Here is a 27,058-nt window from a genome sequence, read left to right as displayed (position 1 = left end):
AGTGGAATCGCATCCCTTGCCTTTTACTCCCTTTTAACGCTCTTCCTTCCTCCCAAGCGTTGCTTCCTTAACGTTCGTGTGTCATTACCCCAGCGTGCTGGCGCTGGGCCTTGCTGCTTGGTCTTCAACCCCCTGTCTCCTCCATTGCAGGTTGGCTCCATGAACTGGGAAAGAGGCTGGAGTCCCCGTACTATGGCAACAACACCCTGGGGGGCCCGTCGATCCGCAGCGCCTACATCGCCGCCCTGTACTTCACCCTGAGCAGTCTCACCAGCGTGGGGTTCGGGAACGTCTCCGCTAACACTGACGCGGAAAAGATCTTCTCCATCTGCACCATGCTGATTGGGGGTGAGGGGACCTCTTCCTTTATACGCAGAGAAGCAGGTGTCTGCCGAGCGCGCACTGCTCTGTCTCTAGGCAAGACAGAGAGAAACCGGTTGCCCTGGAAGATCCGAAACCACCACTTAGGAAGTCAGCAACAGACACTTTAATACCCATATAGATTAGCAATCAACCTCTTTGATGTGAAAGAACTCCATCTTTTGCCCAGGGAAATAAGTAGCCATTAACCTGATGGTCCATTTTGAGAGGGCACAGCTACTGTTTCCTTAACATGCCTATTCATCTATTGCGTTCAAGGGACGCGTGAGTCCCAGGTATGTGTTTGAAACTCCCTTTTAAAGCCCCAAACTACTCAGCATTATCACCTTTTATTGATTGTAGTAAATTAAGGATGTTTGGTAGATCACTTGGTTAAAAACAAAATTAAGAACAGCAAACTCCAACGCCATAGTAATAGTTAAAACATTTATTCATTGTTCCTAGGTTTCATTCCCTGTGCTAAATGCCTTAATGCCATATCCAAGGTCATTGTTAACGCAAGCCTGTGGGTTGGCCCTGTTCTTATCCCGCTTTAGGAGTACGCAGATTGTTCTAGTCATGCCCCTGAACTCCAAACCCCCCTTTTTATACTCTGTAATGCCGGGGTTTAGGGTCTGCAGACCGCATCCTGCTTTACCTGCTGACTGCTAGCTGCTTCTGCCGATAGGAGATGCCAGAGGGAGACTGGCAGTGGGAGGAGGGTAAAAGGAACTGCCGGGTGCTGGGGCGCAGGCTTGTATCTTCAGCGGCTTATCGGCTCAGCAGCAGCTTGCACCTGCAGCCCCTTTCGGCCCTCCCAGAACCAGCTCCACAGAGCCCCGCAGGAACCCGCTTCTGGCCCTCCCTCGGGGCTCCTAGGTTCTGATAACACCGCGTCTTTGCTTTGTTCCTGCAGCCCTAAGTTTGGCAGCTCCTTCTTGAAGTTATCACACCAGGTTACCCTGAGACTCCCTGTTTGCTCGTTCACCCCTCCAACACAGGGGAGCCAGGTCTCTCTCATAAGTTCCCTGTTTGGCCTATTTAGTATGATTCCTCTTTTCTGAACCTCATAACTGCTACAGGGTGGATACTATTATTGTCCACACTTGCCAGATGCCACATGTAAATAAATAACTTTCCCATGGCCTCACAACCAGTAAGCAAAAGATGCAAGTCTTGACCCCAACTGAATACCTACCTCTCTCCGTAAATATGAAACCAGATACGTACTGAATTGGAAGACTGATGTCCTGGAGCAGTGGGAAGTGTGGACATCTACCTGGTTCAAGCAAGCTTTTGTCTTAGACCAGAGTTTTATTAGTATTTTCTGCCTCGCAGCACTTCCCTGACAGCCTGTTTTATCAAGTTCTCCTAAAGGCCTGAATCCCAGGCATCGCTTAGAGTTTTGAACCTTTTCTTTAGACATGGCTCCCACATGCATGGGAGATGCGCTGTGAGTGTGGGGAGTTTTCAGCAATGAATTATCCGGCATAGAGTGCAATCAGCGAAGAGAAAAAGCAGGGCCTTCCCTCAAGGAGCTCATGATCCCACGGGGAGGAGCTGAGCCATATTTCTGTGGAAGCACTTTTAACAATACCAGGCAGCACATGCTACATGCCAAATCGGTTAGGCAGTTCAGCAGCGAAGCAATGAGGAATGAGGGTCAGGGCTTGGGAGAATTTCTTGGAAAGAAAGGCAGTGCTTATGGTGGAGTTGCTGAAATAGCATGCTGGGACCACAGCAATTGTTCCAGGCTCTTGGCAGAAGCTAACGCCTGGGGAGCAGAGAAGGGAATTCTCATTTTTTGGAGAGTCACCATGTGCCAGGCCCCACGATGGCTGTTTTATACCCAGTGCTACGACTTATGTAATTGCCACTCTCCTTGGTGGCCCATGTTTCAGCCGAGCAAAATGGCAAGCATTTTGCAAATAAACACAGTTTATACTTATTTACTTTCCATCCAGGCTGCTGCTTCTCCTGATGGAAGTTTTGGGAAATGCTCAAATGCTGAAGGCTTAAGCCTCCTAATTGGCCATTTGGAGACTATTTTAAATTTTTAAATGATTGAGGTCCTTCTCTCCTGACCACCTGCTGAAATCTGAGTGGCCATGCACTAGATTTTATTAAGGCATGAACCGTTCCCTGCCCTTCATTGTAGTAGAAGCTGTGCATGGTCACAAGGTCAAAAAGGAATGGGAAATAACCCGAGAATGACACTTGGTCATGTTTATTGAGCAAACTTTCCTGGTGCAAAACCAGTGCTGTTTTGTAAGTGGTATTAGAGCATTTAGGTATCTTGAGTGTCCTAAATTTACATATATTGAACACTTAATTCTCATAAAACTGTGACATAGAAATTAATACTCCATTTTACTCAGAAGTAAACAGATTTTTAGTGAATTTAAATACCAGGATTCACTAAGACTTGGCAAACTTTTTTTCTAAGATATCCAATTCAATATATACTATAAATTGATTTTATTCACTTCTTTTTTTGTTTATTAGACAAGTTGTGGGTTTACAGAACAGTCATGCATAAAATAGAGGATTCCCATATACCCACCCACCACCACCTTGCCTTGGTATGAAACATTTGTTACAATTCATGACAGCAAATTTTTATAGTTGTACTATGAAATAAAGTCCATGGTTAACTTTGGGTTCACTGTTTGTACAGCAGACTATCCATGGATTTTTCTTTAATTTTCATTTTGTTGCCATAGAAACAATCACTGACTTTCTTACACAAGTAATCACAGATTATTAGTGAAAGAAATTAAATCACTTTTATTTCTATTTTTTAAAAGAAAAGTTTTAAGTGTGTATTACTATGGACACAAGTCTAGGATCTCTTTTTAGGAAACCCCAGAAAAGACTAATGAAATTGCTAAAGGCAGGGACACAATATTTACTTCAACAGTAAGTAGTAGCAATATTGAATGAGTCTAAGGACGGCAAAAGCCCCAGATACTTACCTGGGGCAGAGGTGCTTGCAGCCTGGGAGAGGACAAAGGGGTGAAAAGGTGTTGAATGAACCAACTGGAAACACTCTAGGAATTGTAAAGGCGTTAACTTTTATGTCTATTAAGTTCCCATTTAAACTTCCATTTAAGTAGCTATAATTAGAGACTGTACAAACAACTGATATATGGGAAGAATATTTAAGATGGTCAAACAAAGGGCTTAAGCAAATAAGACAAAAGTAATCCATGCCTAGACAAATCTATGTGAAATTTGAGAACTTCCAAAACAAAGAGGTAAGTCCAGAAGCTGCAGGTAACTATTAAAATTAACAACTGAGTTCAGTAAGGTTGTTGGAAACAAGATCAATATTGCAAAAGTCAAGTAAATGTCTATATTCTGGCAACAATTGGAAAATGAACTAAATCTTGATTATAAAACTTCAAATGCAAAAGGATGTCCCTAATTAAAGATGTGCAAGACTTCTATACAGAAAACTGTTAATACAAACATTAGCAAGAAAATATACAAATGGCCTAAAATATATAGGAAGATATACCATGGTAATTAATTTTTTTTTAATTGTAACCATGTCAGTTTTCCCCAAAGTAATCCAAAGATTCTATGCAATGCCACTAAATATCCCTATAAATATGTTTGTGTGTGTTTTTAAGAATTGGCAAGCTGTTTCTAAAATTTAGTGGAAGTACAGAGGGCTAAAATTAATCAAAGCCATCATGAAGAACAACAAAATTAGAATGTTATTCTGTAGCTATTAAGATGTACTATAAATTAAGCTGCAGTAATTAAGAAAGTAGTACATGGGATCAAGAACAGACAAGTGGGCCAATGGAATAGAATAGAAACAGGCCTACCCAAGGTCACTTAGCTGTGACATAGGTGACACTGAAATGCAAAAAGGAAAGCGATGGTCTTTCATTAAATGTTGTTGCATCAACTGGATAGCCACATATTGAGAAACAATTGTGACCCCTCTTTAAATTGTACATTAAAATTAATTACAGACAGATGCAGATTATCATAACCTCTCCTCCACTGCTGATGGGAGGTATCTGAACATGCCTCTATTCAATGACTCAGATCCATTTCTGAGTGTATACCTGACAAAAATGCACGTGTATGCACATCCAAAGACATAGACACAAGTGCTTGTCGACCATTATTTTAAGAGTCTCGAACTAGAAATGAACCAAATACCCACTAATAAACTATCTAAATAAATTGTGGAATAATTATTCAATGGAGCACTATATATCAATGAGAATGAAAAACTACATGCAACAGCGTGAATGAATCTTACTGCTCAGCAGGGAAGCTAGACACAAAAACATAAATTTTGTATGATTTCATTTATAAAAAGTTCACAATAGGCAAAACTTATTGATGGCAATAACATTCAGAACTGTGGTTTCCTTTGGCTATGGGAGTGGTCAGTGACTGAAGAGGATATGAGAGAACCCACTAGGATGTTGATAATAATATTTTGTTCATACATCTGGGTGGAGACTCCATAGGGATGTTCACTTTGAAACTCTCAATGAGTTGTACAATTAGGATCTGTGTAATTTTCTCCATGTATGTCTTACTTCAATATTAAAGTTACCTTGTAAAGTTACAATAGACGAGCTTAAAATAATAATATAACTATCAAGTGTGGGATGAAAAACAGGGAGAAGATGGGTAGGATTGAATTATTAATAAGTTCTCTCCTTGCATATCAGTTTGCTTTTAGTTTTTGTCTGACAACAATGAGTCAAGCAATAGAATTTAGACAATTAATTTATACAAAACAAGACATATGGAAACAATCCTATTGTCTAAAATGTTGATGATGACAACAAGAAAACCTCAAAGAAACCATTTTTAAAATTTACCTCTGGGTGGGTTTGGTTCATGACAAATTTTCTAAACTACCTGTTTATAATTACAAAACTTTGAAAAGAAAGTACCAAACTATCAGAAATCTATTTCAGATTCAAAAATATTTTTTGGCAGACAATGCACAAGATGCTGACTAAATAAAGATGACTAAGATACAATACTTTCTCTCAAAGTCCACAGTTTAGTTATGGAGACAGATATGTAAGCAGATGATCTCTTTTCCTTTTCTTTTTAAATTTTTTTCTACTACAATTTGTAACCCAGGCACATTTAGAAAAGACTGGAAAACATTCACAAAGATTAAAATTATAAATCTTTCCATTACCTAAAGATAGTCTTTTCAGTCTCTAGATCCTTAATTTTCTGAAATATTTATATCTAACTATGCATATCCTTTTTGTCACCAAACAAAATATACTGTGAACATTTCTCCATCTCTTTAAAAGTCCTTCTACCATACTTAGTAATGGCTGCCTCATCGTCACCTAATGGGCTTACCTCAATTGGTGAAGCTGTCAGTCCAGCCTGAGAGGCTAAATAAAGCTTCCTAGTGAAGATGACTCATCACTAAGGACAGTTTATATAAAGCAGTGTAGGCACTGAAAGTGTAGAGTGAAATTCTAACAGTGTCTGCTTCCCTTCGGTCCCCTCCATGCACCACAGTCTACCTGGCCACACTTTTATTGGCCCATTGCGCTATGGTGCCCACAAGCCCAGGATGATTTCAAGATGTCTTTACACTGCCAATTAAATTCACTTATGAAATTGTCCTCACTCTGTTTTCTCTGGTACCCGCCACCAACAAGTCAGTGTACTTCTAGCAAGGACTGGGAAATTTGAGAACAGTGAGGAGGTTGGAGAGAAGAGAAGGGCAGCCAAGATTACCCAAAACCTGAGCTCAAGTATCTCCATTTATTTTGGGAGACTTAGAATTCTCCCCAAAACTGATGGGTAAAGAAATTAACAAAAATGTTATTCCCCAGAAGAGCAATGTTTCCAAAATTCCCGAGAGGGAAGGGAGGATGAGAGAGGGGAAAAAAGAATGAGAAAGAAAGAGAAAGGAAAGGAGAAGGAAAGGGAGAATAAGGAAAGAGAAGAGATAGGAGGAAGAAAGAAAGTAAAAGGAAGCACCAGCCAAGCCCTATCGGAGTGCTATTTTTCATTTGAGGTCTAACGACTTCCTTCTCTGATTCCGGTTGTTGAAGTTCCTTCAAAGATTTGATACTGAGGTGAGATTTTACAAAATTCATTTTATACAGGACTCCTACACAAAGGAAAAAAGCCCACACATACAGAAGGCCTAGCATGCTACTTCAAGAATTATATACATCAAATTTCATGTGAGTGAATGGGAGAGTGAGCATTCATTTCCAAACTGACCTGGATGTAGAAGTTCCTGAGCCAACCTTAGTAACAGGTGGAATGATTTAATCTGACAGTTACACACACTTTCTGCCAGTGTGAAAATGATAACAGTGACAGAGCAGCCATACTAACTTTGGAAAATGAAAATATATGCAAGCCAATGCTTTAATTTTTTTAACTTCTTAAATAAGAAATATTTTCCTATGCTGAAATGAGACTTTGAAATTATGGTGACTCAGACGTGGAATAGTACTTTCCAACAACACTTATGAATGCTACAATTAATCCAGTAATTCATTTTATTGATAATGTACAATTAGGATGCTAAATGATCTGAACATATTACTTCTCTTACTTTAAGTGCTTTACACACATTATAATTAAGCAAAGCAGAGTTAAAAATCATACACATAATTAAAGAAAGCAATGTTAAAATAAATGGAATAAAATGGTTCCCAGTGGTTTAATCTCCATGAAAAGACTATTACATATTTTTAAGATAGTAGGGTTTCCAAACACTTAGTCCATAAGAATATTAGCAGAACCTAAAATTGGTGTTTAATTTCTTTGATTTGGAAAAGAATCTGTTTTCTTTGGTTAGTGCTTATTGTAAGTAGAGGTCTTCCATTCCAAGTAAAATAATCAGAAATGTTGTGCTTCTAAAAACACTCAGAACAACAATGAACTTGTGCTTAGCAACTGCCTAGAACCATTCAACATTGAGTTGTGAAGCAATATACATTTTTCTTGAGGTATTTTTGACCTGTTGGGAGATATTTCATTTTTTAACATTTAGGAATAATATATACTTGCAAGTACTTGGTAATAGCTGGCTCTTTTGAGTATTGGTTAAATTTCTTTCATCAAGAAGTGCTTTTCATTAAGGAATTGTACATCTGAGTCCTTTTGCATGTATTTTATTCCATTAATAGCTTGCTGAGTGCTCTGAAATTTCATGGTAAGACTTTTCACTCTCATTGGAAAAATTAACATGAGTTAAGCACCCATTGTTTTTCACACAATTCCTAGGTACCTTATTTACATACTACCTCTTTAAATCACAAAATAGCCCTGTGAGTAATATACTATTTCTTCTATTTAACATATGAGGGAACTAAGCCCACATAAGGACATTATCAGACCTGTCTGACTCTAAAGTCTGTATTCCCTCTAACATTTTATTGCTTCCTGAATATCCAGACCCTTTCTTACACCTCATTCTATTGACTTGTCCAAAATACCAAAGCACTTGTTGTGAAAAGGGTGACTTTATAGGTAGGGTGACCATATTTTTCATAAAGAAATGATGACATATGTCCCGATAAAGGATTTTAATTCTGGCATCTGATTATGTTAAAATTAATATCCTAGCGTTTGGTAATATCTAGGAAATAGAGAACATTTTTTAAAAAATAATTTGAATTGGGGTTGTCTTGAACTATTTAGAGGATAGATGTAACAGTAACATGCTGGCCCATTCAAACTTTGGATGCCAAGAAACTTTTAACATAGCTCCTCGAACACTAAGGTTTGATTCAGGGGCATTTTATTAGATCTTACAAGACAAACTATTAAACTTTTCGTCTCTCTAGCTCTGTTTTGTTTTGTTTTACTAAAAACTACAGAACTTTGTGATCTCACCCCCCCCCCTGAGTTTCTCAAGGAGGCCAAACCTGCCCCCAGAATGGGGATCATGGATGAAATCAAATAATCAAAAGTTTATCAGCCCATAAAAGTAAGGAAACCTAGTCCCCTCTTCACCTTGGTTCTCTCTTACAGCCCCAGGTGGGTCTAAGGCCTTCTTTTATTATCGCTAATGTTTGAAAAGGCCATTCAAATTCTTTTCTCCTAATCAATCAACATTTAGCATAAAATCCTGCCACAGGCTCTTCTGACTTCAAGATACCTAACCACTCCCCGTTTTGGAAAACTCCTGGAAAGTGGAGTCCATCCCCTTGCTCTACTTTTCTACAGAAAAAACACTCTCATCTCCATTCCCCCTTGAACTCTGTTGAACATCTCTCCCATTAAGCTCTCCTGGTGGAAGAGGAGAGACTTACCACGAAGTGGGAATGAAATTCTATCTGACTGATAAACCTCTCCTGTCTACCACACTGGCTCTTCCCAGGATGGTGACAATGACTCTGAATTTCTTTGTACCTTGAATAATCAGCACCTTGAATTTTCTGATATATGGGAATGGGGTTGGGGATATATTTGAGCCAAATTAATCTCAGCTTCCCACTGCTCAGGAAATCTTCAGTTACATTTCTGACAACTTTCTCAATACTTCCATCAACATAAATATGTCAGATTTAAAATCCCAAACTAATTGAAAATGGTGTCTTTTGAGACTTATATTCCCATAAAGGTTATATTAGTCTGCCAAATAGGTACTGATGCAAAGAACCAGAAATCCGTTGGATTTTATATAGGGTATTTATTTGGGGTAAAACCTCACAGTTAAAAGGCTGGAAAGAGACCAACTCAAGGTTGCTTTCTCTCCAAAGTCAGTTGCCATGTGTTGAAGCAAGATGGCGGCTGATCTCTGCCTGGTCTCTCCTTTCCCCCAGGCTTCCAGCCCTCTCTCTCCTGGTTATGCTCTCAGGGCTTCCTGACTTGGTCTTGGCTCTCTTCCCAAGGTCAGCTTAAGCTGTCAGGCAAACGGTCCATCTCTCCCCAGGGCTGCAGGATCAAAAATGACAAAGTTCTCTCCTCTTCTGTATCTTCTTGAGTGAGTGTCCCTTTATATCAGCCCACCAAGGGTATGGGAACTTAACCTAAGTTACACCCTATTGACGTGTTTGAATTAGAAGCCCTAAATTGATTTTATCAAGTCAACATAAATCCTTTGAATTCAATACAATCAAAGGGTACCATACCTGGAGGAGCAGATTAGTTTACAAACATATTCTTTCTTTTTTTGAGATTCATAAATAATCTCAAACTGCCACAAAAGCTAACTAGTTACGATAGAGTTTAAAAAAAAAAATTCACTGTGGTTAAAAATAACACTATTAAAATAATGCAGATATGTATATAGAGTAGAAAGGAGAAGTTCATCATAACCACAATGGCTGCTAAGAGATTGAGTATGGGTCGTAGGGACCTATTTTACGTATACTTTTTGAAGTATTTTTACTCCAGTTAAGTCATTTGGACTCTAAACAACTGTATCAAGACGCACTCTGTTGACAAAGTGGCTGCACCAAAATAGCTATATTGTCATGCCATGAAAGCATGCTGTGCTCTAGGATATAGACAGTAAATTTAGACTTAAAGGGTCAGCCCCTCCATCGTATTTCTCTCCCCTTGTACATGTGCTGTTCTTTCTAGCCTTAATGCACGCCCTGGTGTTTGGAAACGTGACAGCGATCATACAAAGGATGTACTCCCGATGGTCCCTCTATCACACGAGGACTAAAGATCTGAAGGACTTCATACGTGTCCATCACCTGCCCCAGCAGCTCAAGCAGAGGATGCTTGAGTATTTCCAAACAACCTGGTCAGTCAACAATGGAATAGATTCTAATGAGGTAATGTTCATTTCTCATGTTGACATTTTCAGGCAGAAAGCACTTATTTTAAGGTAAAAGCAAGGTGCTCTGATGCAGGTCTTAGAAATGAGGAGTACACCCACCAACCTGTTTAGCTCTTCATTTTTTAATCACTTGCAAAACCAAATCCATCTTCTTTCCTCTGCTCTGACTTACATTTCCATGATACCATTTTGGATTGAGCAATCTTCCATATTAACTTCCTACATTGGTCAATCAGGTACACTTATTTTTATTCCCATTGAATTATTTGAGGAAACCAGTTCTTATGATAGTTGAATGGTCTAATCTTGGTACATTAGATTAAGCAAGCAAATGTTTGCCTTTAAAACTAAGTAAAATAAATAAATAGATGTTTTCCAGCAGAGGTGTTATCTGTGCACTTCCAGAAACATCCCAGACCATCATTCTGACATACATATCAAGTACCCATTCCACCAACCAAACAAGGAACCAAGTAACCAACATTTTTAAGTGGATAGGCTGTTTGTCCTCTCTTCATATGCTCATGGTGCCAGAGGAAACACCAGTGGGCCCAAATTGCCTACCGTCTGTCCTAAATAGGCATCTTCGTGAGAATCATGTCACAACGAGCTACGTGTTCTGAGTCTAGAGTCCTTCATCAATTTGTTCTATTTCTCCAGATTCATTACTAGCTGATTGCTCAGTCACACAAAACTGGGATCACAGTCACTGAAAATTCTCTCCAGGATAATTTATACACATATTTCCTCTGCTGTCCTCTGATGGGCCAAATAGTAGGAAGAGCGTCTCTGACATCTTGCAAAGTAAATTAATTGGGTTATCCTTATTCTACATTGATTCCCTGTTTTATCTTGTTTGACAGCTTTTGAAAGACTTTCCAGATGAGCTGCGTTCTGACATCACCATGCACTTGAACAAGGAGATCCTGCAACTGTCCCTCTTTGAGTGTGCCAGCAGGGGCTGCCTCAGGTCTCTGTCTCTACACATCAAAACCTCTTTCTGTGCTCCGGGGGAGTATCTGCTGCGCCAGGGCGATGCTTTGCAAGCTATCTACTTTGTATGCTCTGGCTCCATGGAAGTGCTTAAGGACAGCATGGTGCTGGCTATTCTTGGTAGGTCTGAGTTGAAAGGTTTCCATGAAATTTTACTCTAGCGTAAGTTAAGGAGATAAAATGGAAAAAAACAAAACAAAACCCTGCTATTCAGAGTAGGAAATTATAGTTTAATATGTGGACCCAGGCTCATCCTTCCTATGGGTTTAGTTCACCACTATTTGTTATTATTATGTCACATTAATATAATGTATTTTGTGCCAACAGTTATAGCCAATGTATCCTTTCATTCTTATAAAAATCCAGTAGTGTAAACATAATCCCTATTTTAGAGGTAAACAAACAATATCTTAGTTGCCCCAAATCCCATAGTCAGAGAATGGACCCAGTTCTTTCAGTCTTGAACCTAGAATACTAATCAGGATGTCTACTGCTTCCCAATGAGATAACTAATCAGGTTATTTTTCTAACTATCCTGTATGCTTGAAAGTATACTAGTCAGTGTTTTTGTGGAGCATCAAGTCAGAGAAGAACATAAGAATTAAATTTAATCTATGCTAGAAAAAGAGCAAAATGTGCTGCAATAAAAAGCTCTCCCAGCAGTCATTAACCTAATACTGTCAAGGTGTCTATAGGTTCTTTTTACTTCCTCAGAGAGAACTCGTAAGGCAATTTGTGAAGATTCGGTAACACAAAATTGACTCAAAATATTAAGACATAATTGGTCTTCATCAAAATATAAAATACAGCTGACAAAATGGCATTTAAGGTTAATGTAGAAAAATTGATTCCACAATTTTATGTGTGCCTCTTTTAAACCCCACATTCATTCATTTATTCAGTTATTCTGCTAATGTCTATTGAAGGCCTGGTAATGAATCAAGTACTTTTATAAACAAAATTCCTTCCCTAATGCAGATTAAACTCAAGGAGAGGATATGAGGGGGCTTTGGACATGGTGATAGCAGTGATGGTAGAGGTAGGTGAATTCAGGATGTATTTTGAACATGGAGGCAACAGCATTGGCTTAGAATTTGTCTTAATTATGAGGTTCTCAGACAGTAGTTTTTGTTTATTTTTCATCATATTTCAGAACATAATATTTGTAAACAGCTTGACCATACAAGGTATTTAAGATTCCACAAAACTGCGAGAAAACTAGGGGAAGTATTTTCTCTGTTTCCCCAAAGTCAAAGCTAATCTAGTTCTTTCTGACTCTATAGTCAATGTTCTTTCCACCTCTGAAGAAAGTCTCTATTATCTATAAGCAGAGTGAACCTGACATCCTGGGTTCTAGCTCGCAAGCTTTTGGAAGTAACAAAAAAAAACAACATTTATCGAATCCCCAGTACTGACTGGGTGTATTATGTCCGTGATGTAATTTAAATCTTGCAGTCCTACTACGTTGGTGTGAATATCTCCACTGAAAGTGACCAGAGGGAGACTAGTAAATGGTGAAAGACATGCCCGTTCCTTGCCTCGGGTTGCCGTTCCTTACAAAGTATTTCCAAGCTTTCCTCCATCTTTGACTCACCTGCTTATGTTTTTCTTTAGAAGAAATGCACGGAAAAGCAACAGAGTTTTATTATCAGCTTGGACAGTGTGTGATCAATGTTAGAGTGAGGTTCCCTATATCTGCCTCTTTTTTAAGAGAAGAATTCACAGTCTCACTGCCCACTTCTCAGACTTTTGAATTAAAGACCAGTTATTCCATCATTTTGTAATTCTAAATTAGAATTGACAAGTATTTCTAAATTTGCTTCAGAAATCTAACTTTATTCATGTCATAGTTTTCTGTGGCTTCCTTTGTCCAATTGCAAGTTTTATAGCATGTCTGTTGTCATAGCTTGCTTTTAAAAGGGTATCTAGTCATTTTTTTCCAGAACGTTTTGGTTTGATATGCACATAAGCAAAAATAATGCACCACTTTTAAACAGTTAATAATGTGGGTTTTTTTTCCCCATAATTGTGGAACATTTTAGAATTTGGTAGCTAATTCTGACTAGGAATGGAATGTGAAGACATAATGACATTAGAAGACAATAGGTACAAATTTCTTGGCTTCTGTGTGATTGCCATCATTTGTAATACAAGATTCAAGTGGATTTTTGTACTTTAAAAAAGTCCACTTACAGTTGAAATATTTAATCCATTGCCTGTTGCTCCTGGCCTCACCTACCTACATAAATTGTGGTTTCCATGACTAACATTTTCTCATATTAGCTTCTACTGTGGTATCTTCTAATGTGTATCTCTAAGGTGATTTATGTATAAATTGCCACTAGCAACTGTAAACATTGATATCCAGTGTTAGTATAAACCTGAACAAAGATAATAAATTATTAATATTTGCTCCCAAGGATTAGCATTATTTCAATGGATATTGAGCATTTTGCTTTCCCTATGGTAATATGGTGTTGTACAACCAATTCCAACCAATACTGACTTTGATAGACTTAAGTACATGACTCCACATTTTATCTGTCGATATTTAATACTTGTTCTTTCTGCCAACAAAATTAATTAATATATAATGCTCTTGTGGGGGAGATGTATCATCAAACAGCTGTTAAGCCATAAAGTTATTCAAGCAACTACCTCATCCACTCAATACATGAAGGCATTTCTTAATCGGACAGCTGGACAGATTTGAGATTTGTTACAAGGACAGAAATTTTGTGCCTTATACACCTTCATCTCATATCGAGGTCATTGTGTTTTCCCCACCAATCTTCATAATTGTTTTAAAGAAAACAGAAAGCACTGATAAATGCACTTTTCACACATGGCATTAGTATGCTTAATTATAAGTAAACCTAACTTATATTTCTAACCTGAATGGTTTGCAGATGCATCCCATCAACATATTATTTTGCCCAATGGAAGAAAAACAGGTAAGCAAATATCACTAGAATTTTGAAAACTAGAGACTGCAAGCGACCACTGCAATTTCTGCCTCTGTTAGAAAAAGGGGTATTGAAATCCAGAATTATAAAACAACTTAACACGAGATCCTAAATCTAGAAATTCATAGGACCGTAAATTTGTGAGGACAAAAACCATGTTGTTATTTTCCAATGCTTGCTTGCCAGGGCTGGATACAGGGTCCATCATGCAGAGTCCGACTCTATAAATAGTCATTGAATAAATGAACCAACCGGAATTCTTTCTGGGGTGGCAATTTTGGCAAGACTTGGTGCTATTTTCATTGTTGGTGTCATTGTAGCTAAAATAGCCCTACATGGACACCTGAAGTATAAAAGTATGATGGCCCTAAAATTATTCCAAAGCACTGCTTAACAGAGAATTTAAACACTCATTCACAAGACACTAGATTATGATCAATTCTTATAATATATACAAAATGTGAAAACTTGTTATTTATAAGTCATCTGGCTATATTTACATCTTGCACCAGTACCCAACTTTGAGGTTTGAGCAGCAATTTGGGTTTATAACAAAATAGGCAAAAAGGAAAACACAGAATTTCCAAGCTTGGAGTTATAAGCAGCAGCAAGGAGCCAAACTTGAATTCTTTAGCACATGCTTTACTATCCAGAACACAGAATTAAGTGTGTGCAGGTATGCGTGCATGTGTTTTGCTTGCCAGAATAAGCTCAGTTTCAATGTTTAAATCCAAAATTAATTTGAAGGTAATGCCTGGATGTAACAATACTTTTTAAAACTGTCAACTTTTCATCGCCGTAAGTATTTATGAATATCTCATATATTAATGGCTAATTTTGAATGTTTCCTCTTTCTGTCAAACTCAATGGAACACACATTTATTGAGGCCTACTACATACTGGGGATGTGCCTCAGGGAATGCTAGGCACAATTTAAAAAAGAGAGATTTAAAAATTTACAAATCAATTGATGATGGGCTAATTTGTTCTATAGCATGCCAGAAAGATGGTTTTCTTGGTGTTTTTATTGGTGGTGGTGGGTTCCCAATGAACTGGAGCAAAGTGGTCACTAAGAAAGCAAACTTAAATCCCAGGTAATATGCTGTTGGAGAACCAGGTAAAGATTCAGAAACTCCTAGCCTGGCGTCGTGAATCTAATGCCAATGTCCTCTCAGAACTTGGTTGTGTTAAGCTAACTTTTAACCTAAGTTTCTCTGAGAATTGATTCATTTTCACTCCAATTTCTCACATGGGTGATAGGTGAATGAACGGCTGTGTCTAAAATAAATCTGAAACTGAAATCAGCTTTTGGTGAGCACAGTTACCTGTGCATTCCTGTTTCATTCTGATCCAAGTAAAATTGAAAGATTTTAAAGAATCAGATACATTTCCCAATATTATCTAATTGTCACACTCAAGGAAGTAAGCTAGTTCCTAGATGAGTGCCAGCCTTGGTCTGGTAGGCAGAGATAAAATAGAGAAAAGGCCAGAGGTGCTGGGGGTGGGGTGGGGCACAGGTGATGTGAATAAAGGAGGGTTAGGTGGCACAGCTGAGGAGCTCATGACTTTTCTTTAGTCCCTGTCTTACTTTCCATGCTACTATGGCAAGTATCACACAAACTAGTTTTGGTTTAAACATTGGGAATTTCTTGACTTGGGTTTTGAGTCTTCCAGGAAGTCCATAATCAAGATATGGGCAAAGCTTGCTTTCTCTGAAGCACCCGTAGCCTTCTGGTGCAGGCAGCTGACGTTCCTTGGTGCTCCTGGGCTGTCTATGGCGATGCCCCCTCCTCTCTCTTCCTGGCTCCCCCTGACATCAGGCATCTCCCAGTGGCTTTCGATGACAATATCTGAATTTCTACTGTTCACAAAGGACTCTAGCAATCCAGATTAAACCCTACCCTCATTCAGGTGGGCCACCCATTAACTACAAAAAAACGCAAATTCAAGAGTTCCCATTTACAATGGCTCCACACCCACAGGAATGATGGACCAAGATAAGACCTCTCTGGGCTGAGTAACTCAATCCACCATCTTCACTTTCTATTTCAATGTAGAAAATGGGATTTTTACACTGCTGTGGCGCGTTCGATCTATGAGTCATATGCTATATTTTACGGAGTGGATTTCATTGCCTGTGTTGTCCAATTAGTTAGGTCTTCCTCCCACATCTGGGAAGAAGGATGGAGGGTTCCCGGTCCCCAACATCACTCCCATCGGTCCCCAGTCTTGTAGACATGTTCAGAGATAAACAAAGGAACGTGGGCAGTTTAGAAAACTGAAGATCGTGCTTACGTTACTGCCCAAAGAGTTCGAATCGAAGATATTCTTGCTGCTCCTGATGGAGTTATTTCAGAAGCACAGAGCCATTTTTACATCCAGAAGAGTGAGACATTATTATTTCCCTTGAAAGGTTAAGGCATCTGTGACCAAAAAAATGTCTTATGTGAGTAGTCCAAAGCCACTTACTGAATCCTGAGAGGGACCTCTCTGGAGCCCATCTGTAACCTACAATTCCTAGCAGTAGGTTTCACAGCCTGTATCCCTAGACCAGTGATTCTTAGCCAGGGGCAGTTTTGTCCACCAGGGGACATTCACCAATGTCCGGAGATATTTTGGGTTGTCACAACTGAGGGGAAGTATGCTAACCGTATCTAATGGGTAGAGGCCAGAGATACTGCTAAATATTCCACAGTGCCTAGGAAAAACCCCATAACGAAAAGTTATTGAGTCCAAAATCTCAATATTGCCAAGCTTTAGAAACCCTGTCTTAGTCTTTTCACTGTAATCTCATAAAAAAATGAAGTCTGTAGGTCAAATGCAGTTATCAGTCTTAAATGCTCTTTTAAAAGCAGCATGTCATCCTTTTTTTTTCACATGTCTAGGGAAAGGGGATTTAATTGGAGCAAATCTATCAATTAAAGACCAAGTGATCAAGACCAACGCAGATGTGAAGGCTCTGACCTACTGTGATCTCCAGTGCATCATCCTCAAAGGGCTCTTCGAGGTGCTGGACCTTTACCCAGAATATGCTCACAAATTTGTGGAAGACATTCAGCACGACCTCACCTACAACCTTCGGGAAGGTCATGAAAGCGATGTAAGTCTCACTTCTAATTAGTGCTGAGACCTAATAGCGTGGGACCCGGAGATCATTTCTATCAGGACAGGCATGTGTCCTGACCTCACTTCTAAAAGGCGCTGAATATGTAAGGTGTGTTGTTCAGCCACTCGTTGAGCAATTACATAACTAGCTGGAAGCCCCTGGAGTTTCTTATCAACGTTCTAGGAAAATACTATTTAGGGTGGCTTCTCTTAACTCAGGCTCTTTCTTCTCTATTTTCATGTGCTTATTCTAGAATCAATTTCAATTATATGTAACAGTTAGATAGAGATGTCCGATTTCTTCTGAATTTAAAGATTTCCAGATAGAGTACGTGGTTCAATTTGCTGAGTTTTGTCTTTATTTTCACTACTCCACTTACCTGACATGCAGTTTGCTTAAAAATTGCATTGATTTTTTTTTAGCCAGTACTCAAAACTGTCTGTTTCACTGTTTGGCTATCAAAAAATGGCTAAATATGCAGAAAAGGAGTCATGCCAAGATTTGTTGCTCTGAAAGCATAATTAACATTTTATGAAATTATATATTTCCTACATGTTTCAATTTATACGAACAGCTTCCCTGTCAAAATATGTACCATACTGCTTCCTGTGATTAAACTGACTGTGAACATGACTTCATTAGATGTGTCAGAGGGATAAATGATTTAATAGGAATGATTGTCGAGAGGCAAGCCAGAGCATGCAGGCATTGTTGAACAAACAACGCCTTGTTATGCTGTCTTGAGATTTGTTCCAGATATTCGCGAAACTCTTATTTTTTTCTGGGGTTTATGAACTATTGTTTTGGCTGATCCATATTGTGCAGACACTGTTAGTCATTAATATTCTCCACTTTGGATGATAGAAAGAGAATCCAAATAGTGTATTACTTCATCTTGATTTGGGACATCAGACGATTCATAGATAGAATCCCATCCCGAAGTTCAAGGCTGCCAGTTTTGCATTTGTAAATCTCTCCCTTAGTGATGACAAACAGCAGAGTAAACATCAACATTTATTGGGTCCCTATTATGTGCTAAACACTCTGACTATATGAAGCATCTCATTTAGAGCTTGAAACAACTCTTTAAGGTAAGTGTCAACCTATTTTTATAGAAGAGAAACTGAGATTCAAAGTGACTAAGTAATTTACATATGATCACACAAACTTACAGGTGGTAGGGACAAAGTCTGAGCACAGGTATCTGTAATTTTAGAATCTATCGTCTTTTCTATTAAGTGCGTTACCTCTTATTCTTAAAGACATTTTACATGACTTCCTGTTCAATAAATTGAATTTAAAACTACAGGCACCTATTGTGTTCTCCAGGACTGCGTGGAGTGAGATGAGTTAGGCGATGGAAACAACCAGGAGAGAAGAAATGTAGAAAGAGAGAAAACAGCCAATACTCCTCAGCATAGAAAAGTAGAAAATATATTGGATCTCGACCCCTATTTTCTTTTCAGTTTCACACTATTTTTTTTTTTAATCCTTATCTTTAAAGTTTTTTATCCTTCTACTCTCTGGAATATTAACCCTAGTGATTTTCAAATGCCTTTTGGATAACTCCAATATCCAAATCACCACTGGAAGTATGTTGTCTATTTTTTCTCTCAATCCCTTCATCATTTGGTCCTTTGTTTTAGCATTGTCATTCCTTATGAAAAATTATTTGTGTTACCTTCCTGCAACTAGGATAAGGTTCTCTTCGGCAGGCAGGTAAAGTACCAGCAGATCACTTTCCTCCTGTCAATATTCCAAGTTAGGTCTGTTAGCCTAGTCTGTTGCAGTTTTGCCCTTACTCCAAGAGTGCTCCCCTCGCTCCTAGAGCACGGGTCTTCTGGGATCTCAACGAAAAGTCTAGGATGTCTACGGAAATCCCTCTTATTTGGAAGGGCTTGGACCCTAGCATCTATCCACAAGGCTACTGGAATCTCTACTCTGCAGTTCAGCCTCCCAGCTACTGTTTTCTTCTGAATTGTTTGGATTGCACCTTTGCATGCTCAATTTAGGAGTTAGCTAATGCCTCAAGGTGAACATCTATGCTGTTGACGTCACCTCTAACAGTCTCTGACTGTTACAACTGTTATGTTACTCCAAATATGTTAGGTATGATAGTTCCGCCACTACTTGAGCAATTATATAACTAGCTAGAAGCCAATCCTGGAGTTTCTTAGCAACAGTCCAGGAAAGCCCTCTCCGGGATTTTCTTCCTTTTTTCATGAACCCATTGGGCAATGACAGGAGTAGCTGGATAAAGAGACTTACGAATACATTCCCAAGTCCTAGGTGCTTTCATAGACATAAATGGCTCACTCTTCAGCCAGGTAAGAGTGCCCCTTTCTGCTTAGAAATAATAAGTGCCCCCGGGAAGAAGCCTCACATCGGCAGAGAAACACCTTACATTGGCGCACTTCCCTTTTCAGCCCTTCCAGTACCTGCACTGATGACGCTCCAGTGCCTTCAGACAGTGTATTGTGTCCTTTGTCCAGCTTTATAATTGTTTTGGACTGGAGGGCTAGTTAGTTCAGTATAAGCTATTTCATTATGGCTTCAAGCAAAAGTACTGCTTATTTTCAATGACAGCTCTTTATAAGCTGCATTTTTAAGGGCAAATGGGGACTGAAGTTGAGACTTTTTGATTGGCATTTCCTGAACTTTCATCACTCAATACTTTTATTTACATATGTATCTAAGATCCTGGTATTTTTCCCCCTACAGTCGAGATAACACCACCGTTCCCCAGGGGACATACCCCATACCCTGGGGACAAAGTCCTTTGCTCTTCCTAAGCATCCCATGAAGTTTGCTGAAGCTTGTATTCTGATGATTGCCAAGGTTAAGTACGCCTATTCTCCGCCCTGCAACTTTGATGTCAAACCAGATGTGGAACCCAATCCCTTTCTTTAATTTATTCACACACAAACAAATATCCAATCACATGAAAAATTTTGGGTGGGTTGAAGCCTTTGTTGAAGGTAGGGAGATGGATGTGTAAGGGGTGTGTAATGGAAATGCAAACAACATAAATAGAACTGTTATGCATCCTTACTTTTAAAAATTGAGTGACCACTCTGTCGTGTTGTTCAGCCATTTATTATTGCTTTCACCACCATCCTCTCCTCTTTTTGGTACTTTCCCCTCATCCCGTAATTCCCCTTTATTTCTAATCCATATTAGCTGAACTTCCTTTTTGGTGACTTATATCTTTCTAATTTTGCCTTCTGGATGTCACCTTTTACTCCAAGTAGCTTATGACCAGATATCATATAGAGCCAACCAGAACATCTGCGTAAAGAAGAGACTGTCGGTCAACTCATTTTGAAATAAAATAAAGACCAACAAAGCATTTTAAGAAACAGTCAAAATTTAGAAGACATATGCATGTTAACAGTACGATTATGACTTCTAGAACTATAATGAATTATATAACTTCAGAATGACAGTTCATCCAATTCTCATAGGAAAATTAATTAAAATATATAAAATGTTTTTGTAAGTCTGTGAAAGGGTAACTAGCCCTGTGTTGACCTCGTGCTAATTATGCATTTTACGCACTCAACGTGTTTTCTATTTTTGTCTTTTTTTACATCTCCTGATGGCTCACTGCTTCTTATATTACACCTAATGAAATTGATTTTAGTACAAGCTCATTTGTTGTTATGTTGGCTGTGAAATTCAATTCGCCTTAACATAAATTTTTAGATTTTTGGGAAACAAATGAAGTGATTGAAGGATACCTAAAACATCTGTTTTTCAAAAATTAATAAATTGAAAATTAGATATTGATACGGCCTATAGAAATAGCTTATGTGCCTAGCACAATTTGGTGTTGGTGGGACGGTTGCTGTGAAGTGGCAGTGGTGTTTGACCTGCCTGAAGCGTTTCTGTGTGACCAACGTTATTAAACATGTAAATGTCTTCATCACCTTACTTCATCATTGTCATATAATATCCCCGACATAGAAAAGTAAGCCTCCGTTTTCAGTCTGCCCACATCTTTAGTGAAGGGAGGAATATTTCCCAATTTCCTGAGGCCAAGAACTCTCGAGATGAGGCCATTTTGGATAGTATCTCTAATATCTTATGAGATGTCACAGCCAAAATTCAGAGGCAGTCCCAGAGGGAAAGGCAGCCCTGGAGGGATAGGCTCCCTCAGCAGCTTTTGGCATCTTTGGTGGTACTTGGTGGTTTATAGCGCTAACACATAGCAGCTCACAACTTCAGCCTAACACCCTCTGCCCTGCCTCACCACCACCACGCACGCTCTCTACCCACCAAGCACCAGGCTTAAATAGTACAGTCATAAACTCTAATACTTCAGAGTCCTGACCCTCATGGGAGGCAAATACATATATAATCATAAGTAAAGGCACCGGTTCCAGAGTAGTTACATTCATATATAAGTCATCATAATTGGATGTAAAAGTTTCATATTAGTGATAAACATGAAGTTAATAAAAGACTGAATGGGAGAATATAGTTGTAATGTCTAAAACCACATGGGTCAACAAATAAGAAGTAGAATCACCAATAGAAAAATAGGAAAAAGATGTAGATGAGGAAAACCAAAAGGTAGCAAAACACATGAAAGTATGCTCCAAACATTAGAAATATGAAAATGCAAATTTAAAAAGCAATGAAATACCATTTTAGCTCCTAGATAACAAACACGAAGAAGGAGGTGAATAAAAGTATATAGAAACCCTTATGCAGTTATTGGTGGGGAATATAATCTAGAATGCCCATTTGGCAGGGCAGCCAGGCATGACTTGGTTATTTAAGTATACATATAACTTATCACCCATCATTTCTGTTCTTAGATATGTAGCAAATATTTTTCAGGCAGGACTTACATGGGGATGTTTGTTGTAGCTTTGTTTGCGGTGGACAGGCTTTGGAAGCAATGTGGGTGCCCATCATCGAGGGAACAGGTTCAGAAAAATATCACAGATGTACACCATGAAATTTCATGCATCACTGAGAGCAATGGAGTAGATCTACATGTCATAATATAGATAGATGAGCAGAATGAGATATAAAGCAATACTGTTGACATAGTTTAAAATACTTGCAAACAAAGCAGTACATGTTTTTACAAGCTAATTATATAAATTGAAATACCAAGAAAAAATAATAACCGACAACCTTGAAGATAAAGAACATTTGAAGACTCACACTACCAAATGTTCAAAACATTATAAAGTTACACTTATTAAATTAGTGAATAATTTTTGCAACACTATACAGTCAGTCAGTGGAAGAGGCTGCACAATCAGACCCGTTCTTTATGGTCACCTGATTTATGGGCAAAGTTACCACTTCAGTATAATGGAAAAGGTAATGTTCCCAATAAATGATGCTAGATCAATTGAAAATCCACACGGAAGAAAATAAACCTTGACTCCTCCTTCACACCATACTTAAAAATCAATCCCAGGAGCAGATGTGGATCAAGCTGTTGAGTGCCTGCTTCCCACACGGGAGGTCTCAGGTTCAGTTCCCAGTGCCTTCTAAAAAGAAAACAAACTACAAGCAAAACAAATGAAGAAACCAACTCAGGGGAGCCGATGTAGCTCTGTGGTTAAGCACTGGCTTCCCACATACAAGGTCCCAAGTTTAATCTCCAGCCCTGGTACCTTGAAAAAAAAATCAATCCCAGATGGGTCATAAACATAAATACAAAAAATAAATCAAAAAGGAAGTCTAGAAGAAAACAATGTAAATATCATTATAACCCTGGTAGAGGCAATATTTCTTAAAGAAGACACGAAAGCACTAATAATAAAGGAAAAGATTATACTAAAAGCCATTGATTATATACTTTGGATAGAATAGCCAGTAACAGGGAAAATGGACTTGGCCCAGTGGTTGGGGCATCCGTCTACCACATGGGAGGTCCATGGTTCAAACCCCGGGCCTCCTTGACCCGTGTTGAGCTGGCCCATGCGCAGTGCTGATGTGCACAAGGAGTGCCGTGCCACACAGGGGTGTCCCCCGCGTAGGGGAGCCCCACGTGCAAGGAGTGTGCCCCGTAAGGAGAGCCGCCCAACGTGAAAGAAAGTGCAGCCTGCCCAGGAATGGCGCCGCCCACACTTCCCCTGCCGCTGATGACAACAGACGCAGACAAAGAAACAAGACGCAGCAAATAGACACAGAGAACAGACAACCGGGGGAGGGGGTGGGAAGTAAATAAATAAATCTTAAAAAAAAAAAAAAAAAAGAATAGCCAGTAACAGCAGCTGTGTACAGTGGGGGAAGTATAGAGAGAGTGAGAGGTGAGGAATTTTCTTGTTTGTTTGTTTGTCTGTTTTATTATTATTATTATTGAAATAATGAAAATGCTCTAATAATGATTGAAGTGATGAATGCACAACTATGTGATTATAGCAAATGCCATTGATTGTACACTTTGGATGAATTGTATGTTTATTAATATGTATCAATAAAATTGCTTTTATAAAAGGAAAAAAGCACTCATAAAAGGAAAAGACTGATAGCTTAGACTTTATTATAATGAAAAATTTCTCTTCAACAAAAGACACAATTAGGAAAATAAAAACGGGAGAGCAGATGTAGCTCAAGTGGTTGGGCACCTGCTTCCCATGTATCCAGGGTTCAACCCCCAGTACCTCCTAAAAACAAACAAACAAATGAAAAAACCAACTCTCCTTGGGGTCAAATGTAGTTCAGTGGTTGAGCTCCTGTTTCCCATGTATGAAGTCCTGGGTTCAATTCTCAGTATCTCCAAAAATAAAAAAAGAAATTTATAATGAAATATAAAAAAGCATGCTACAGGGAGATATTTGTATCACACATACCTGATTTTTTTTAAATTATCCTGAATATATTTTTTTAAAAACCCACAAACCAGCCAGAATAATACAGAACCAAGTATAAGAATGGGCAAAACACTCGAACAAGTGCTTCATAAAAGAGGGATATAAATGGCCAGTAGGCATTGATTCCTTACGTCTTATACACCTCTCCCTTCTCCAGTTTTCTATCCAAGGTAGTAGATGATACTGTTCTCTATTCTGTTTCTGGTATCCTGGTGGAAAAAGGAAAAGAAACTTTATAGTAATGGTAGTATGATTGGTTTAAGCTATGGGATGGGGGTTAGCAGAAAGACTATACAGACTGATAGAATAATGTAAAGGAAATATAAATAAGCCATGACCAAAGAGTAGCACATTACCTAGAAGGCTTACTTTTTTCTTTTTTCTGCTTTTGTGTGTGTGTTTCCCCAAAATGCTAAAACAATCCTTAATATTCCACGAAATTTATTAAACTTACTTTTTTTCAAAATTTCTATGTCAGGCAACTAGCTGTGAATATACAGTGAAATATACAGCTCACAAGAAAGTAGAGAAGATGAATAAGTAAACAGACCATTTCAAAGCAGGTGGTGAATCACTTCACATTAGCAGACCCCAGTGCTCTGTCGTAGGTTCTCCTAACTCAGACTGGGGAAAAAGAGCAGGGATCAGGGAAGGCTTGCAAGAGAGGCAATGCCTGGTCTGTGCTCTGGAAGAGAAAGAGGAGTTATTTAGGCAAAAAAAAAAAAAAAATATATATATATATATATGGACTGGGCAACATGTGCAGAAAAGACAAGCACTTATGTTTAAGAGGTCCAGGAACAAGAAAGTACGGCGTGAAGCTTGAGCTTGAAGTGGGAAACCTGGGAAGAGCTCATAAAAGACCTTGCATGTGCTGTGCTATGGAGTGGGAGTTCTATTCTGAAGAGGAAAGCAATAGCTAATGACTTAAAACCTTTCAGCAAGGAGCGGTATAATTCGTGCATAGCTAAGTATTTATTTGTATAATCACTCTGGAAGCTGTGATTAGGAAGAATACAGGCAGGGGAAGAGAGAACTTGCAAAGGCAAGGCTTGATGAATTTCCTTGTAAGATAAAAGCAGCTGCGATGGAAGGACATGGACAAATTTTAACAAATGTATTACACAGATAAATTTGATGGACTTGCTGATTGATGTGGGGAGAGAGAGAGAACACACATAAACACACAGATGATAGTGAAATGGGACGGGGTGAATGATGGTAACTGATTATGATGAGGAACAGAGCAAGTTTAGAGAGGAAGAGAGTGAAATTCATTTTGAACTGCTTAAGTTTGAAGCTGTGAGATGTTTGAGAGTAAGATAGACACTAGGCATTTGGATTTGCATATCAGAAGTCCCAGAAGGCAGATGACAACTAAAAAATTTTCAGGAATCATGTATTGATCATTCCCTCTTCAGAATCAATAGTTATAATGCAAGTGTAGGTACCCCCAAACATCTTTAGATGCAGATGTTTCAAATGATTTTTTAAATGGTATCATATATAGTTTTATGATGCTCCCTTGTTTGGAATCAACATTCTGTTCCTAAGATTGATCCATATTATTGTGTGTGGCTATTGCTTACTCACTTTCCTTGCTACACAAACTTCTATTGCATGCAAAGAAAACAATTTCGGTTTTTCCTGTGGGATATTTAAACGGTATGTGTTTTATGTTTCATGCCAGTATTTAAAAGGGTTCTTATTTATTTAATGATTTGTACATTTTTTTGTGTATTCTTGTTAACAATTCTATCTCAGTTATATGGATTGATAATGTCTTCTCTCTGATTGATGTTTATCATTTCTCCCTCTTTATGGTGTCATATTATACCAGAAGTGTTCATTTTCATAATTTAATTATTTTGATATATATGTTTTCTTGCTACTAGTCAGTTTTACCTACCATAGTGTCTGTTTTGTAATGACTGTCTTATTCTATACTATTTCCCTAGTAACTAGATCAGCATCTGCTAGAGAGTCAACACTCAATAAACATTCAATGAGTGAATAAATGAATGACACAAGTTTACTTTGGAATCTGGAACTTAGGAGAAATTTAGAGAATATGAAAGCAGCATAATAGGTCAGTCAATAAAGTGTAGAATGTAAAGCTAAAGGAATATAGAATTGTTTCCCTCAAAAGTCACAAAGACAAAGAGAGTGTCAGTAATAGAGTAAAAGAAAAATAATTGAAACAGCTAAATTGAAGGATGGCTATTTTTCACTTCCCTGAAGTTCAAGATAAGAGATTTTCAAAAGCCATAGGAGTAATTTAAGCTAAATAATGGAAAGAACTTAAAATACAGGTATAAAATTCCTCCAGGTGTTTTGGTATAACGAGCAGTGTTAAGATAAAAGGAAATATGCCTTCAAATTTAAGCTAACACACCTGTTTTCTGTGGAAATAGATCCACTATTGCGACACTAACTCCCCCTTGAAAGGAAAGAAGCAGTATCGCTAACCACTAAATCATTCTCAATTCCTAGTCACCTCACTAATATTACCAGGGGCACGAAACTGCAAATCTTTTAGATGGAATAAATTGATATGTGGTCAGCTCTAGGGTCTAGTAAAGCAGCTTTATCTATGGTTATAAAATACTTCATCAAAATACACTGCATAAATCTGTTGCACTTAATGATAAACTGAGCTGTATGGCTTGTAAGGGACATGATGGAATCTTGTCAGGTATTTCTCAGGCTCCCTAATCAACACTATCCTAAGTGGTATCCGAATATGAATGCATATTTCTACCTGGGCCTGGACCCCATGTTATTTATACCCAAAAGTAAATTTTTATCTACAGTTTTAGGGTTTTAGAATGCAATGCCTGTCTCAAATGCAAATAGCATTCGAAAAAGCATCTATTTCCCATGCACTTTTGAGTTGCATCCACTTTGACCACTTGGCACAGGCAATTTCTTGTGTAATTAAGATGTACTATGCCCTGATGTTCAACTCCATGCTTCCTCACTCAGATAAAGCATGCTTGGAAAGATCTCTCAGGTGGATGCT

General features: G+C 38.5%; 1 protein-coding gene across 1 annotated transcript in view; it reads left to right on the top strand.

Moving 5' to 3' along the window:
* KCNH8 (potassium voltage-gated channel subfamily H member 8) overlaps positions 1–27,058 on the top strand; it is a 407,588-nt gene that overhangs the window by 311,980 nt on the left and 68,550 nt on the right. Inside the window, exons 8-11 of the mRNA XM_058290622.2 lie at positions 151–348; positions 9,925–10,124; positions 10,993–11,242; positions 16,974–17,188. Coding sequence (XP_058146605.1) covers positions 151–348; positions 9,925–10,124; positions 10,993–11,242; positions 16,974–17,188 — 863 coding nt within the window. The remainder of the gene's footprint in view (positions 1–150; positions 349–9,924; positions 10,125–10,992; positions 11,243–16,973; positions 17,189–27,058) is intronic.

Source organism: Dasypus novemcinctus, chromosome 31 (genome assembly GCF_030445035.2).
Source record: "Dasypus novemcinctus isolate mDasNov1 chromosome 31, mDasNov1.1.hap2, whole genome shotgun sequence".
Taxonomy (NCBI): Eukaryota; Metazoa; Chordata; class Mammalia; order Cingulata; family Dasypodidae; genus Dasypus; species Dasypus novemcinctus.
Note: the sequence above shows the minus strand (reverse complement) of the source record. Positions and strands in the feature narration are given on the sequence as shown.